The sequence below is a fragment of the Mya arenaria genome, chromosome 15, assembly GCF_026914265.1.
Source record: "Mya arenaria isolate MELC-2E11 chromosome 15, ASM2691426v1".
Lineage (NCBI taxonomy): Eukaryota > Metazoa > Mollusca > Bivalvia > Myida > Myidae > Mya > Mya arenaria.
This window is the reverse complement of record NC_069136.1, coordinates 42505013-42521085: the sequence shown is the minus strand read 5'-3', so window position 1 is coordinate 42521085 and position 16073 is coordinate 42505013. Positions and strand designations below refer to the sequence as shown.

The window sequence follows — 16073 nt, the reverse complement described above, 5'->3', positions numbered from 1 at the left end:
ATCTTGTTATCAGTAATTAATATTTTCCATTAATGCATTATTTAGTAAGAAGTTAAATGTATATCAGTCAAAATTGATGTTTGTTCTACATGTGTATGTATTGATTTTGAATAAGAGTGTCACTTAACTATACTATGCTGTAATTCAAATGTATGGAATGCCACTTAAACCGTTGCTGTATAAAATGTATACTATTATCATCCTTAATTTATATTCTTGAATGAACTAACCATTATAAATATCGGAACATTATACAGCCGGGAAAACTTATTGATGCCATAATCGCTCAAGTGCTCTAATCCATCTTACTTTTTGTAATTGTATGCATAAATACAAACGCTGTTGATAAATACTTTTCCCCATGTGTAACCTATTTAAAAATGCTTTCATTTCCAGTGCACCAATTCATTGTTATGTTTTGTTCTGTTATGTGTGTTTGATATTCATGTCGGAAAATAGTTTATTGAGCTTATGTTTCTTGTTATCATATACCCGACGTTAAATGGAGATTCTTGTATATTGTAACATGTATGTTGTGTGATCTTATTTTAAGATCAGCGTTTGGTTTATACTCTATCAGGTGGCTTCGGCGTGTTCGATGAACCCTTTCTTTGTCATTATTATAATGATTTATACGTTATCGTAGAAATATCTTACTATCTTGTGAAATTTCGCAAACATTTAGAAAAACTATGGAAAGAGTCTCGTACTACTGTCTACGAAACTCTTTGAAATCGATTCAGCATCGTATCATTAGGCGTAACAAATGTCTTGCTTGTTTCATGTTTCATGCCCCAAAACATAGGGTGGGTTGGTCGGAAGTTTGTAATCGTTATTATATTATGGCAAATTAATTTTTGAGATTTTTCTGTTACCAAAAGCTATTAATTATATGCTTAAAAACATCTATACTATTAGTTTTAGCATCACTGGTACTGTTAAAAGCCAAAAATACTTCATCTTTAACTTTTAAAAGAAAGAAAAAAAACAGTAAGCAAAAACAAAACAATAGAGAAGTTCGGTAATCCTGAAACAAACATTTTTTACGCCTAAGCACCTAAAATATTAACATGATTGCGTGGAACTTGCATACAAAAGAGTTAAGGACGAGTTTTGACTCGTCATATATCGCGAGATGAAGCCAGATATGTCATGACAGAGTGATTGGAGTCTTAGCCACGATTAAACATTGTTCGACCATAGCTATCGACGTGTCATTACGACCTATACCACCATATCCTGTTTCTTTTCTATCTTCAGGACTACCTGAGGAAGTACGGCTACCTAGAGTCCTCAGACGGGCGATCGGGCAGCCTTATCTCCGAGGACTACTTCCGGCAGGCGGTATCAAAGTTCCAGAAGCTGGCCGGACTTCCTGTTACTGGTAGGTCACATATATAACTTTATTTTAATGGTTATTAAAGCCTGTACAGAAGTTATTTTAGTGATTGCATGCTAACACTTTGTGGTTTAGATAACGTTAACTTTACGGCAGATGGCATTTTCGTGTGACATAATGTTATTTTCCCCTCTAGGATAAGTAATTCATCTTTGACATTCTGTTCCATGCCAATGCCTTTTAAGCTGTGACTTATTTTAGATATTTCGATAGGCGTTGGTCTGCTTAGTGTTGTTTTTTTGTCCTTTACATATAGTGCACCAGGCAATTGTAACCACGCCCCCCCCCCCCCCCAAGGTCCGGGGGTATACCGGGGATAGCCGGGGAAATGGGCCGTATTTTTACCTTTCATGTGGCCCCACAGTGCCGGGTGAATGCAGTGGTTTTGTCTTAGCTTTAAATATAGCGGAGAATGGGCCTTACCTAGGGTCCCTGTGGTGCGGGGGTATTTGGTGGGGATTTTACCACCTGTTCGTTCCCGCAGGGCGGGGATTTTAACCGGGGTTGGCTGGACCGAAAGTCAAAATCCCCGCTATTCCCCGGACCTGGGGGCCGTGGTTACAATTGACTGGTGCATAGTGTTCATCGTTTGTGTCAATGTTTAAAGGATTATATGAATAACATAGTTTTCGTAATTTTTCGTCAGGTGAGCTTGACGTCGAAACTCGGTGGACGATGCAACTGCCTCGGTGTGGGGTCAAGGACGCTCAAGGCACCGGAAACAGGGCTAGACGGAAACGTTACGCCCTGCATGGTAAGATGGTTTTGAATATAATGTGGCAGTATGAATGATTGATGAAACTTCAAGGAGACAGTAATGTGTTTCTTAACTAATATACTGCAAGTATGTCAATAATTGAATACGATACTTGAACAAACCATTATTTTGAATATATTGATACAATCGAAACCCGTTGGCTCGAACTCTTAGGGACCCGCGAAAATACCTCGAGCCTCGGAAAATCAGAGCCAAGCGGGATTGATTACCCTCAGTTTTAAGAAATCGGCCCTTTATATCTAGTTCGAGCCAACGAAGAATTCGAGCCAAACGAGTTCGAGCCAACGAGGAATTCGAGCCAAACGAGTTCGAGCCAACGGGGTTTGACTGTATTTCATGACCTTTCCTACGAAAAAACAACAAACCTTAACCTTCTTATTCCAGGCAGCAAGTGGCGGAAGCGTGAGATCGCGTACCGGATATCGCAGTACTCCCGCAAAGTGCCCGTGGACGCTGTACAGGTGGAGCTGCAGAGGGCGTTCGATGTAAGTGCCAAAACAATATTTAGGGCGTTTAATCTAAGGCCTTCACCAATAAATACTTACATTGCAAAACCATTTTCTGTACACGCTCTGTAATTATTTTTGCCTTGAATGACACTGATGTAGTAATCTTCTGTTAGTTGAACGGAACTACTTTTAAAACTGAGCATATACTGTTATACAGTTGATAAATGGAAAATGGCTAAATAAGTTAATGTTTAGTACTTAGGTGTTTCCATTTGTTTTGGTTGGTTCCCGACCCGAATGTATTAAATTCCACCGCACAAACTATTTCTTATTTGTTTTCCCCTGTTAAGGATACATTTTCGTTAGTGTCTAGCAGGGAAAAAACCTGTCACTACGTGAAAGAAAGAATGTAGCTCCAAAAGACGTCCAAGCTCCACGTGACATAATCAATACTAAGCCTGCGGGATGTTAAAAAACTACATTCGTGGGTTCTTCTGAATTCACAACATCACTAATTGCAGTCAATTCCACTCCCAATAACAAGTTGTTGTTGTTTGTTGTGTTTTTGTTAAATATGTCACAATGACATACTACTGAGCGAGGCTTATGCATCGGTCAATTGTACAATTCCCCCCCCCACACACACACACACCAGGTCCGGGGTTATACCGGGAATAGCCGTGGATGGGCCGTGGTTTTACCTTCCAGGTGGCCCCGCAGAACTGGGTAAATGCGGTGGTTTTGTTTTCGCGCAAATCATAGCGGGGAATGGGCCTTACCTAGTGTCCCTGTGATGCGGGAGAATTCGGGGTATTTTACTTTCAGTTCGTCCCTGCAGGGCGGGGATTTTACCCGGGCTTGGCTTGACTGAAAATCAAACTCTCCGCTTTTCCGCGGACCTGGGGTGAGCATTGTAACAATTGACTGGTGCATTACCATAGAATAGTCATGTGTGTAAAATGTGTCGTTGGAGTAGAAAAAAGAATTGTATCTCTAAATGTTGCCGTTATTGTGTACAATATGGAAAGTTTACCATTTGAGTGCATAGAGATTTGCATATAGAGAATATGCACACGATAATAAACAAAGACTCAATATGCACACGATAATAAACAAAGAATATAACATCAACGTCCAATCTTCCAAATTGTATATTGTCAGCGATCTTACTCGTTTCCTTTGATCATAATATTTGCAAAAGTATTAACGTGTGCACTTGGGGCAGGAGTGCTCCGACATTTGGGCGCCAGTCGACCGTTTGAGCACAATTTCACTGACAGGGCTGTGCGTAACAGGTTTCACAATTGGACATTTTATTTGAATTATGCTTCACGTGCCCTGCACATGGGTTTACGTAAATGGTGAAATAATTTAATCAGATATATGGGACGAGTTAAATGTCATAACTTCCGTTTGGCAAGGGAATATTTCATACAATATGGAAATACATATATCACATTTAAATGAGTAGTTAACTCTCTGTTCTAGGATCCAAGGCTTTTTTTCCGATTAGACATCGGAAACCATCAGAATCATAAGTTATCCAATCTTTATTTTTTGCTGTTTCTTGGTTCTTTATTTCCATTCTATTTCATGGTGCCTATAATAAATAACGCCTCAGCCGATATTCGGTAAATGCATTGGATATGTGTGTATAGTTAGTTCACCGCTCAACGATCGAACATCACTTATGCACCAGTCATTTGTAACCACGGCTCCCCCAGGTCCGGGGAATAGCCGGGACTTTGACTTTCGGTCCAGCCAACCCCGGGTAAAATCCACGCCCTGCGGGGACGAACTGATGGTTAAACCCCGGTCAAATGCCCCCGCACCCCAGAGACTCTATATAAGGCCCAATCTCGGCTTAATTTGGCGCTATGACAAAACCACCGCGGTCATCCGGCCCTGCGGGGCCACCTGGAAAGTAAAAACTCGGTCCTATTCCCCGGCTATCCCCCGGACCTGGGGGGCCGTGGTTACAATTGACTGGTGCATTTATTCTGATGCGAGCTACGGCATATTTAATAATATTTGAATTCTTTTTCAGTTATGGTCAGAGGTAATTCCTATCAAATTTATCAGGAAGGACTACGGGCCGGTTGACATCGAGATCAAGTTTGTAAATGGTCACCATGGCGACAACACGCCGTTTGACGGAAGTGGCCAAACGCTCGCGCATGCATACTTTCCGCAATACGGAAGTGACGCTCATTTTGACGACGACGAAAAATGGACTATTAACATTGCTGATGGTAACCTTATATTTTGAAAGTTGTATACGTTGTTACAATAGGCAATGATTAGGCCAAATAAAAAATAGGTGCGTTTCAGATATTTTTTTATATTTTTTTTTTTTTGATATATTTATTTCAGTAACTGTTGACTCAGAAAGTAACAAAAATAAAAGTCATCAATTTTCAGGTTTATCAGTAGTTTTCAAACATGTTCCATGCTTCAAAGGAAACATTCTTTATTTGTCTGGTTAGATACTTTGACAATGATGGTTAGATTTCAACTAAGTTATGGTACACCACTCTGCTATTATTTCAGACTTTCTAGGAACGGTTTTACTTTTCTTTATGCACCCTTTGCTTTCAATCACCCTCTGTAGAATGCTAACCTCCCTGTAACATAATTACATGAAGAGTGGGACAGCAAATTTACCATATAAGCCATCAGCCAAGGAAACCTCAATGCTGTCAAGAGGACCTGGGGGTTCAGGTTTGAAGAACAAGTAACATGCAGGTTTTATTGCCAAAATTTCACACTTAATTCTGACATATCAATCCGAAAGTCAGTATCTGACACATTTGTATCTGACAAGAAAATATAGTTCAAGAATTGAAATATACCTGCCACACAAGCACAAACTACCCGTAATTCACCTTAGAGTTCGGACAATCTAAATATTCGGACATCCATTATTATTTTCAAAAATTACTTATTTTAGGTACCTAATTTTCGGACTCCCAAAGGACATCGATTGTAACTTTTACAGTTACTAAGTCTCACAGACCAAAATTATTGATCTTTATCGTTACAATGCCTGGCTAGATTACCTAACCGTATACATCACTGTGATAAATTAGTTAGTTACTACCCATCCTAAACGATTTATTGCCTGTTGAAAAGGATGTGTGATATATTTAATGGAGGATTAAAGAAACAACAAGGGCAATCAAGAGATTAAGAAAACACAGACATGACATGTTTGTAAAACGATCCGCCAATAAACTTTGAAACTTGTACCACACTTATAATATAGACTTTATGAAGCAATAATCGTACAGTAATACAGTACTCATTGTAACATCAATAGAACAATAAAAGTCAACACATTCAATGGTACAGGTAACTATTTAATGTGATGAAGAGTAAGAAATGCAATACTTAAGTTACAATCAAAAACACCACCCAGACACATTAATCCTGCATAGCAATATCCATGCTCTCCATGAGGTCCTCGTGGGTATAACTGAGAGTTATGTGACGTCACACAATGTGACTGTTTGATCTGAAGCCGATAAAAGGTGTTTATTCATTTCAATGCATATATAAAATGGTGTTGAATGGGATTTTAATAAACTTAATGAAAGAGTTACACGTTACACTTATAGGCGTAATAACCATTGGTAACTACGGATATATTAATAAGTGGTTAAATGCAGACATGAAGAAAAAAAGCAGGTTTATCATACATGTAGATAAAATGTAAAAATGGTTATTTTCTATGAATTCGGAGAGCGAAAAATTAATTATTTTAAGGTGTCCGAACTCTAAGGTGAAGTACGGTGAATACATTCAGAAATCCAACTCTAATATTGTCAACTTTACGTACATACATTTCGTAACAAATGCTTTTCGTACCCAAATCACATTTTTTTCAGGGAAAAATATATTAGGGTCGGCGGGAAAAAATAAGGTTGGTCGGGTAACCTGAAACAGACCTATTTTTTTTATTTGGCCTTAGTACTCCTTTTGTCAGTTAAGAAATATGCATACGAACAAAGGACGAATGAGGGAAGAAAAGCGAGTGTTAGTAACATATTTAAGATTCAGTAGGTTAAAAACTAGTGTATGTATACCACGTGATAAATTGCGTCTTAATTACTACGTCGGAAGGCAATATTTTGTGTCGAATGAAGACATAAAACAAAGATAACTTCACTATTTCTTCACCATTTTAACTGAAACATAGCGCAGTCTACGCCGCTTACGGAGCCCCGCCTTCGGTATTTTACCAGAGTATGATTGAGAGTTAAGTTTCTTAAAACCCTTCGACAAACCTTTTCACAATATGGCCTGTCTGGCGGAGAACTGTCAAAACATTAATTTGGAAACAAGTTTGTCGAAGTGTTTGATGAAACTAATCACCTTATCAAACTTCGGTAATAAAACGAAGGCGGGGCTCTTTAAACGGCATAGACTGCCCTTTGTTTTTTGAAATTGGCCACTACTGTGACATCAGTGCAATTAGCAGGAGATGCACAGCAGGGGATTGTCATGCCAAACATTCCTTAAACTAGGCCTTTAAGGGTGATTGTGGTGAAAATTTCGTGACGATGGTGATTGTGTTGATGATAAGGTTAAGATGTTAATTGTACCGACCTCGAAATCAACTATTATTCAGCCGCAATATATCACACACCATGTTTGACATACTCCCTTCAGGCGTCAACCTTTACCAGGTAGCGGCGCACGAGTTCGGCCACTCGCTGGGACTAGCGCACTCGGATGTCCGGAGCGCCCTAATGGCGCCTTTTTACCGCGGCTATGACCTCCACTTCCGCCTCGACCAGGATGACATTATGGCTGTACAGGAACTGTATGGTAGGTGCAATATGTTTATCTACGTAATTCAAGGCGGTGACCCAACTATGTATTAATGAAGATAGTTTGATGCATTTGCTGTGTGATACTGTGTACATCGTGTGTCTCGGTGAGTGTATGTTAGGTCATAGCCGTGTGTCTCGGTGAGTGTGTGTTATGTCATAGCCGTGTGTCTCGGTGAGTGTATGTTAGGTCACAGCCGTGTGTCTCGGTGAGTGTGTGTTAGGTCACAGCCGTGTGTCTCGGTGAGTGTGTGTTAGGTCGTAGCCGTGTGTCTCGGTGAGTGTATGTTAGGTCATAGCCGTGTGTCTCGGTGAGTGTGTGTTAGGTCACAGCCGTGTGTCTCGGTGAGTGTGTGTTAGGTCACAGCCGTGTGTCTCGGTGAGTGTGTGTTAGGTCATAGCCGTGTGTCTCGGTGAGTGTGTGTTAGGTCACAGCCGTGTGTCTCGGTGAGTGTGTGTTAGGTCACAGCCGTGTGTCTCGGTGAGTGTGTGTTAGGTCACAGCCGTGTGTCTCGGTGAGTGTATGTTAGGTCACAGCCGTGTGTCTCGGTGAGTGTGTGTTACGTCATAGCCGTGTGTCTCGGTGAGTGTATGTTAGGTCACAGCCGTGTGTCTCGGTGAGTGTGTGTTAGGTCACAGCCGTGTGTCTCGGTGAGTGTGTGTTAGATCACAGCCGTGTGTCTCGGTGAGTGTGTGTTAGGTCACAACCGTGTGTCTCGGTGAGTGTATGTTAGGTCACAGCCGTGTGTCTCGGTGAGTGTGTGTTACGTCATAGCCGTGTGTCTCGGTGAGTGTGTGTTAGGTCATAGCCGTGTGTCTCGGTGAGTGTATGTTAGGTCATAGCCGTGTGTCTCGGTGAGTGTGTGTTAGGTCATAGCCGTGTGTCTCGGTGAGTGTGTGTTAGATCACAGCCGTGTGTCTCGGTGAGTGTGTGTTAGGTCACAGCCGTGTGTCTCGGTGAGTGTATGTTAGGTCACAGCCGTGTGTCTCGGTGAGTGTATGTTAGGTCACAGCCGTGTGTCTCGGTGAGTGTATGTTAGATCACAGCCGTGTGTCTCGGTGAGTGTATGTTAGGTCATAGCCGTGTGTCTCGGTGAGTGTATGTTAGGTCACAGCCGTGTGTCTCGGTGAGTGTGTGTTAGGTCACAGCCGTGTGTCTCGGTGAGTGTGTGTTAGGTCACAGCCGTGTGTCTCGGTGAGTGTGTGTTAGGTCACAGCCGTGTGTCTCGGTGAGTGTGTGTTAGGTCATAGCCGTGTGTCTCGGTGAGTGTGTGTTAGGTCACAGCCGTGTGTCTCGGTGAGTGTGTGTTAGGTCACAGCCGTGTGTCTCGGTGAGTGTGTGTTAGGTCACAGCCGTGTGTCTCGGTGAGTGTGTGTTAGGTCACAGCCGTGTGTCTCGGTGAGTGTGTGTTAGGTCACAGCCGTGTGTCTCGGTGAGTGTGTGTTAGGTCACAGCCGTGTGTCTCGGTGAGTGTGTGTTAGGTCACAGCCGTGTGTCTCGGTGAGTGTGTGTTAGGTCACAGCCGTGTGTCTCGGTGAGTGTGTGTTAGGTCACAGCCGTGTGTCTCGGTGAGTGTGTGTTAGGTCACAGCCGTGTGTCTCGGTGAGTGTGTGTTAGGTCACAGCCGTGTGTCTCGGTGAGTGTGTGTTAGGTCACAGCCGTGTGTCTCGGTGAGTGTGTGTTAGGTCATAGCCGTGTGTCTCGGTGAGTGTATGTTAGGTCACAGCCGTGTGTCTCGGTGAGTGTGTGTTAGGTCACAGCCGTGTGTCTCGGTGAGTGTATGTTAGGTCATAGCCGTGTGTCTCGGTGAGTGTGTGTTAGGTCATAGCCGTGTGTCTCGGTGAGTGTGTGTTAGGTCACAGCCGTGTGTCTCGGTGAGTGTGTGTTAGGTCACAGCCGTGTGTCTCGGTGAGTGTGTGTTAGATCACAGCCGTGTGTCTCGGTGAGTGTGTGTTAGGTCACAGCCGTGTGTCTCGGTGAGTGTGTGTTAGATCACAGCCGTGTGTCTCGGTGAGTGTATGTTAGATCACAGCCGTGTGTCTCGGTGAGTGTATGTTAGGTCATAGCCGTGTGTCTCGGTGAGTGTGTGTTAGGTCACAGCCGTGTGTCTCGGTGAGTGTATGTTAGGTCACAGCCGTGTGTCTCGGTGAGTGTGTGTTAGGTCATAGCCGTGTGTCTCGGTGAGTGTGTGTTAGGTCATAGCCGTGTGTCTCGGTGAGTGTGTGTTAGATCACAGCCGTGTGTCTCGGTGAGTGTGTGTTAGGTCACAGCCGTGTGTCTCGGTGAGTGTGTGTTAGGTCACAGCCGTGTGTCTCGGTGAGTGTATGTTAGGTCACAGCCGTGTGTCTCGGTGAGTGTATGTTAGGTCATAGCCGTGTGTCTCGGTGAGTGTATGTTAGGTCATAGCCGTGTGTCTCGGTGAGTGTATTTTAGGTCACAGCCGTGTGTCTCGGTGAGTGTATGTTAGGTCACAGCCGTGTGTCTCGGTGAGTGTGTGTTAGGTCATAGCCGTGTGTCTCGGTGAGTGTGTGTTAGGTCATAGCCGTGTGTCTCGGTGAGTGTGTGTTAGGTCATAGCCGTGTGTCTCGGTGAGTGTATGTTAGGTCATAGCCGTGTGTCTCGGTGAGTGTGTGTTAGGTCACAGCCGTGTGTCTCGGTGAGTGTATGTTAGGTCATAGCCGTGTGTCTCGGTGAGTGTGTGTTAGGTCACAGCCGTGTGTCTCGGTGAGTGTGTGTTAGATCACAGCCGTGTGTCTCGGTGAGTGTGTGTTAGGTCACAGCCGTGTGTCTCGGTGAGTGTGTGTTAGGTCACAGCCGTGTGTCTCGGTGAGTGTATGTTAGATCACAGCCGTGTGTCTCGGTGAGTGTCTGTTAGATCACAGCCGTGTGTCTCGGTGAGTGTGTGTTAGGTCACAGCCGTGTTTCTCGGTGAGTGTGTGTTAGGTCACAGCCGTGTGTCTCGGTGAGTGTGTGTTAGGTCACAGCCGTGTGTCTCGGTGAGTGTGTGTTAGGTCACAGCCGTGTGTCTCGGTGAGTGTGTGTTAGGTCACAGCCGTGTGTCTCGGTGAGTGTATGTTAGGTCATAGCCGTGTGTCTCGGTGAGTGTGTGTTAGGTCATAGCCGTGTGTCTCGGTGAGTGTGTGTTAGGTCATAGCCGTGTGTCTCGGTGAGTGTGTGTTAGGTCATAGCCGTGTGTCTCGGTGAGTGTGTGTTAGGTCATAGCCGTGTGTCTCGGTGAGTGTGTGTTAGATCACAGCCGTGTGTCTCGGTGAGTGTGTGTTAGGTCACAGCCGTGTGTCTCGGTGAGTGTGTGTTAGGTCACAGCCGTGTGTCTCGGTGAGTGTGTGTTAGGTCATAGCCGTGTGTCTCGGTGATTGTGTGTTAGGTCACAGCCGTGTGTCTCGGTGAGTGTGTGTTAGGTCACAGCCGTGTGTCTCGGTGAGTGTGTGTTAGGTCACAGCCGTGTGTCTCGGTGAGTGTATGTTAGATCACAGCCGTGTGTCTCGGTGAGTGTATGTTAGGTCACAGCCGTGTGTCTCGGTGAGTGTATGTTAGGTCACAGCCGTGTGTCTCGGTGAGTGTGTGTTAGGTCACAGCCGTGTGTCTCGGTGAGTGTGTGTTAGGTCACAGCCGTGTGTCTCGGTGAGTGTGTGTTAGGTCACAGCCGTGTGTCTCGGTGAGTGTGTGTTAGGTCACAGCCGTGTGTCTCGGTGAGTGTGTGTTAGGTCATAGCCGTGTGTCTCGGTGAGTGTGTGTTAGGTCACAGCCGTGTGTCTCGGTGAGTGTGTGTTAGATCACAGCCGTGTGTCTCGGTGAGTGTGTGTTAGATCACAGCCGTGTGTCTCGGTGAGTGTGTGTTAGATCACAGCCGTGTGTCTCGGTGAGTGTATGTTAGGTCATAGCCGTGTGTCTCGGTGAGTGTGTGTTAGGTCACAGCCGTGTGTCTTGGTGAGTGTGTGTTAGGTCATAGCCGTGTGTCTCGGTGAGTGTGTGTTAGGTCACAGCCGTGTGTCTCGGTGAGTGTGTGTCTCGGTGAGTGTATGTTAGGTCACAGCCGTGTGTCTCGGTGAGTGTGTGTTAGGTCATAGCCGTGTGTCTCGGTGAGTGTGTGTTAGGTCATAGCCGTGTGTCTCGGTGAGTGTATGTTAGGTCATAGCCGTGTGTCTCGGTGAGTGTGTGTTAGGTCATAGCCGTGTGTCTCGGTGAGTGTATGTTAGGTCATAGCCGTGTGTCTCGGTGAGTGTGTGTTAGGTCATAGCCGTGTGTCTCGGTGAGTGTATGTTAGATCACAGCCGTGTGTCTCGGTGAGTGTGTGTTAGGTCACAGCCGTGTGTCTCGGTGAGTGTGTGTTAGGTCATAGCCGTGTGTCTCGGTGAGTGTGTGTTAGGTCATAGCCGTGTGTCTCGGTGAGTGTGTGTTAGGTCATAGCCGTGTGTCTCGGTGAGTGTATGTTAGGTCACAGCCGTGTGTCTCGGTGAGTGTGTGTTAGGTCACAGCCGTGTGTCTCGGTGAGTTTATGTTAGGTCACAGCCGTGTGTCTCGGTGAGTGTGTGTTAGGTCATAGCCGTGTGTCTCGGTGAGTGTATGTTAGGTCACAGCCGTGTGTCTCGGTGAGTGTGTGTTAGGTCATAGCCGTGTGTCTCGGTGAGTGTGTGTTAGGTCATAGCCGTGTGTCTCGGTGAGTGTGTGTTAGGTCATAGCCGTGTGTCTCGGTGAGTGTGTGTTAGATCACAGCCGTGTGTCTCGGTGAGTGTGTGTTAGATCACAGCCGTGTGTCTCGGTGAGTGTATGTTAGATCACAGCCGTGTGTCTCGGTGAGTGTGTGTTAGGTCACAGCCGTGTGTCTCGGTGAGTGTATGTTATGACCTAACACACACTCACCGAGACACACGGCTATGACCTAACACACACTCACCGAGACACACGGCTATGAGTGTGTGTTAGGTCATAGCCGTGTGTCTCGGTGAGTGTATGTTAGATCACAGCCGTGTGTCTCGGTGAGTGTATGTTAGATCACAGCCGTGTGTCTCGGTGAGTGTGTGTTAGGTCACAGCCGTGTGTCTCGGTGAGTGTGTGTTAGGTCATAGCCGTGTGTCTCGGTGAGTGTGTGTTAGGTCATAGCCGTGTGTCTCGGTGAGTGTATGTTAGGTCATAGCCGTGAGTCTCGGTGAGTGTATGTTAGGTCATAGCCGTGAGTCTCGGTGAGTGTATGTTAGGTCACAGCCGTGTGTCTCGGTGAGTGTGTGTTAGGTCACAGCCGTGTGTCTCGGTGAGTGTGTGTTAGGTCATAGCCGTGTGTCTCGGTGAGTGTATGTTAGATCATAGCCGTGTGTCTCGGTGAGTGTGTGTTAGGTCATAGCCGTGTGTCTCGGTGAGTGTATGTTAGGTCACAGCCGTGTGTCTCGGTGAGTGTATGTTAGGTCATAGCCGTGTGTCTCGGTGAGTGTGTGTTAGGTCATAGCCGTGTGTCTCGGTGAGTGTATGTTAGGTCACAGCCGTGTGTCTCGGTGAGTGTATGTTAGGTCACAGCCGTGTGTCTCGGTGAGTGTATGTTAGGTCACAGCCGTGTGTCTCGGTGAGTGTATGTTAGATCACAGCCGTGTGTCTCGGTGAGTGTGTGTTAGATCACAGCCGTGTGTCTCGGTGAGTGTATGTTAGGTCACAGCCGTGTGTCTCGGTGAGTGTGTGTTAGGTCACAGCCGTGTGTCTCGGTGAGTGTATGTTAGGTCACAGCCGTGTGTCTCGGTGAGTGTATGTTAGGTCACAGCCGTGTGTCTCGGTGAGTGTGTGTTAGGTCATAGCCGTGTGTCTCGGTGAGTGTGTGTTAGGTCACAGCCGTGTGTCTCGGTGAGTGTATGTTAGGTCATAGCCGTGTGTCTCGGTGAGTGTGTGTTAGGTCATAGCCGTGTGTCTCGGTGAGTGTGTGTTAGGTCACAGCCGTGTGTCTCGGTGAGTGTATGTTAGGTCATAGCCGTGTGTCTCGGTGAGTGTATGTTAGGTCATAGCCGTGTGTCTCGGTGAGTGTATGTTAGATCACAGCCGTGTGTCTCGGTGAGTGTATGTTAGGTCATAGCCGTGTGTCTCGGTGAGTGTATGTTAGGTCATAGCCGTGTGTCTCGGTGAGTGTATGTTAGGTCATAGCCGTGTGTCTCGGTGAGTGTATGTTAGGTCATAGCCGTGTGTCTCGGTGAGTATATGTTAGATCACAGCCGTGTGTCTCGGTGAGTGTATGTTAGGTCACAGCCGTGTGTCTCGGTGAGTGTATGTTAGGTAATAGCCGTGTGTCTCGGTGAGTGTATGTTAGGTCATAGCCGTGTGTCTCGGTGAGTGTATGTTAGGTCACAGCCGTGTGCCTTTCAAAGGCGTAGTTGTTAAAATGTTTGGCTACTTGGTTAGTCCTCCTAAATGGTCGTCAACGAGTCTTTTGACGATTTTTTTACTATGGCAGACTCATAAGAAATGTTAAAATAATAAAAAAAAGTATCCCTGATCGCTCATTATTGTAGCTAGCTACTTGGTCTGTTTCAATTGTATTTTTGTATTTGGGTAAATTGGTAATGCATAAAATATTGAGTTTGTGAGCTTATGTATTTGTATATAAATTACGACCCTTATTGTTCTTGTTTGGTTGGTTACTAATGGTGGCTTATGTTTACTCGTGTTTCCATATTTGTAACATTATACTAGTCGTGGGTAGATTTTTATTCAAGGCCTCATTAACAGGCGAGGTCTGTATCTGGTCGTTGAATACTCTTAAGTTAATAAATAATTGATGGTTTATTATTTTGTTTATGATTGTGTTTACCCTTCATTGCTTAAAGATAATTATAGCTCCGACGATGCATACATATTTAATTTTGCAGCACTTATTGATATATGTTTAGGCAGTAAGAGGTTGTGCGCCAGAAAAATGGTTAAAACCTCATTGGTAGTTGAGTTATGTATGTTTTATTGAAGTTTTGTGTTTGTTGTTTGGCAACTGTTTGGCCTGGTGTGCATTGAAACGGTGTTATCGTTAAGTTTCAATCCGAGGGGTGAAAACGAAAAGGTTCTATCTTTTCCTATATTTAATATCACTTAGAACCTTTCGGCATTCATCCCTCTAATTGTTTTATTATATGCCTAAAATATACCAATTTATAACACACTGTATGTTGATAGTTTAATATATACAAACGAATCCCTTGGTCAAACTAACAATAACATAAGACCGAATTGATAGTTATGTTTGTAAATGTTCAGGTACCAAAGAAAGTATTCATACCACTACTACACGTGCCCCAGTGTTTTGGACCACAAAAGCAGCTGACGTCACTATTCTCGATATATGCAGGAACGCGACAATTGACGCGATAACAAGAACTGATGACGGCATCACATATGTGTTCAAAGGTACAGCGATTAGGATCGATACCATATCAATATTTACATTGTATTTTAGAATTGTATATTCGATACCAATACTTATGTTATAAAGATCGATTTTTCAAATCAGAGAAACAAAATTTACTGTTTGTTATGCTTAAGTCAATCAATATTTATTTATGTTTCATTGAAAAAAACGATAATTTGAATATATTTGCTAGCGTTGCATTGGTTAAACGTAATCACTAACAAACCAAAGAATAACTCCAATTGTCCTTCAATTCATCCATATGCTTGGTCGCCACTGCAGGAGAGTATTATTACCGGTTGAGTAACCAGGGGATCGACACGGGGTATCCACGAAAGATTGAGTGGGATTGGGGCGCCATACAGGGACCAATAGACTCCGCCCTCACCTGGCCTAATGGATGGACATTCATTTTTAAAGTAAGAGTATGACAAGTACAATTTCGATGTAAGTCACGTTATCTGGACGTGTGATTTCACAAACAAGCTTGTCCGCGCTATGACAGCACGACCTTTGAGTCTGTAGATCGTACTCAGGGTAAAATGACTCAACATTTCAAACGCAGTTCACAATGTAAGTAAAATATTGGTTTAACAAGTTTGAGTTTGAGTACTAGCCTCAGGTAAATAACTGTTTTGAGGCCGTTCTAAGGTGGTGGTGATGGTGTGTAAGCTTATGTATACTCGCACTCGGGCCTTGCCCATTCGGCGAGTGCTCCGTTAAGATTGTTAGTCATTTTAGGTTTTTGGAGCATAGTGCACAGACAGAATGTAACCCTGGTTAGAGCTTCCCTGGTTCTTTAACGTGCACCAGTGTATAGCACCGTCACACGGGACCCCCATTTAACGTCCCTCCCGGAAGACGATTAGTTTTTTTAGTGATACGACGGGGAATCGAACCTGCGACCCCTGGAATGATAGTCAAGTGTGTACCCACTAGACCAAGGATCCGCCACTCTCTCTCTCTCTCTAAGGCGTTAGCCCCAACGTTTACTTATAAAGATTTTTTTTAATGTATGCGTAATGGGCCTTTGTTGTTTGATGTCCCGTATAGGATTTGTTAGACAGTGTGCCTTTACTCGAATTCTTTGTTAAAAGTTTAGCTTCTCTGGAATTGGTCCTCAAGATACTATTGGATGTATAAACAGAAATGAGGGTTTGTTCGAAATACTCGTATACCAGTCTGCTGATTGTGCCTAGTGCAAACAAATTTGTGGTCGTA

At 44.5% G+C, this 16073-nt stretch overlaps 1 protein-coding gene across 1 annotated transcript in view; it reads left to right on the top strand.

Annotated features, from left to right (window-relative positions):
* Positions 1-16073, top strand: part of LOC128220403 (matrix metalloproteinase-2-like) — an 89161-nt gene that overhangs the window by 60966 nt on the left and 12122 nt on the right. The window contains exons 3-9 of the mRNA XM_052928779.1: positions 1261-1384; positions 2046-2153; positions 2562-2662; positions 4674-4878; positions 7298-7456; positions 14702-14851; positions 15135-15271. Of these exons, the coding sequence (XP_052784739.1) occupies positions 1261-1384; positions 2046-2153; positions 2562-2662; positions 4674-4878; positions 7298-7456; positions 14702-14851; positions 15135-15271 (984 nt within the window). The remainder of the gene's footprint in view (positions 1-1260; positions 1385-2045; positions 2154-2561; positions 2663-4673; positions 4879-7297; positions 7457-14701; positions 14852-15134; positions 15272-16073) is intronic.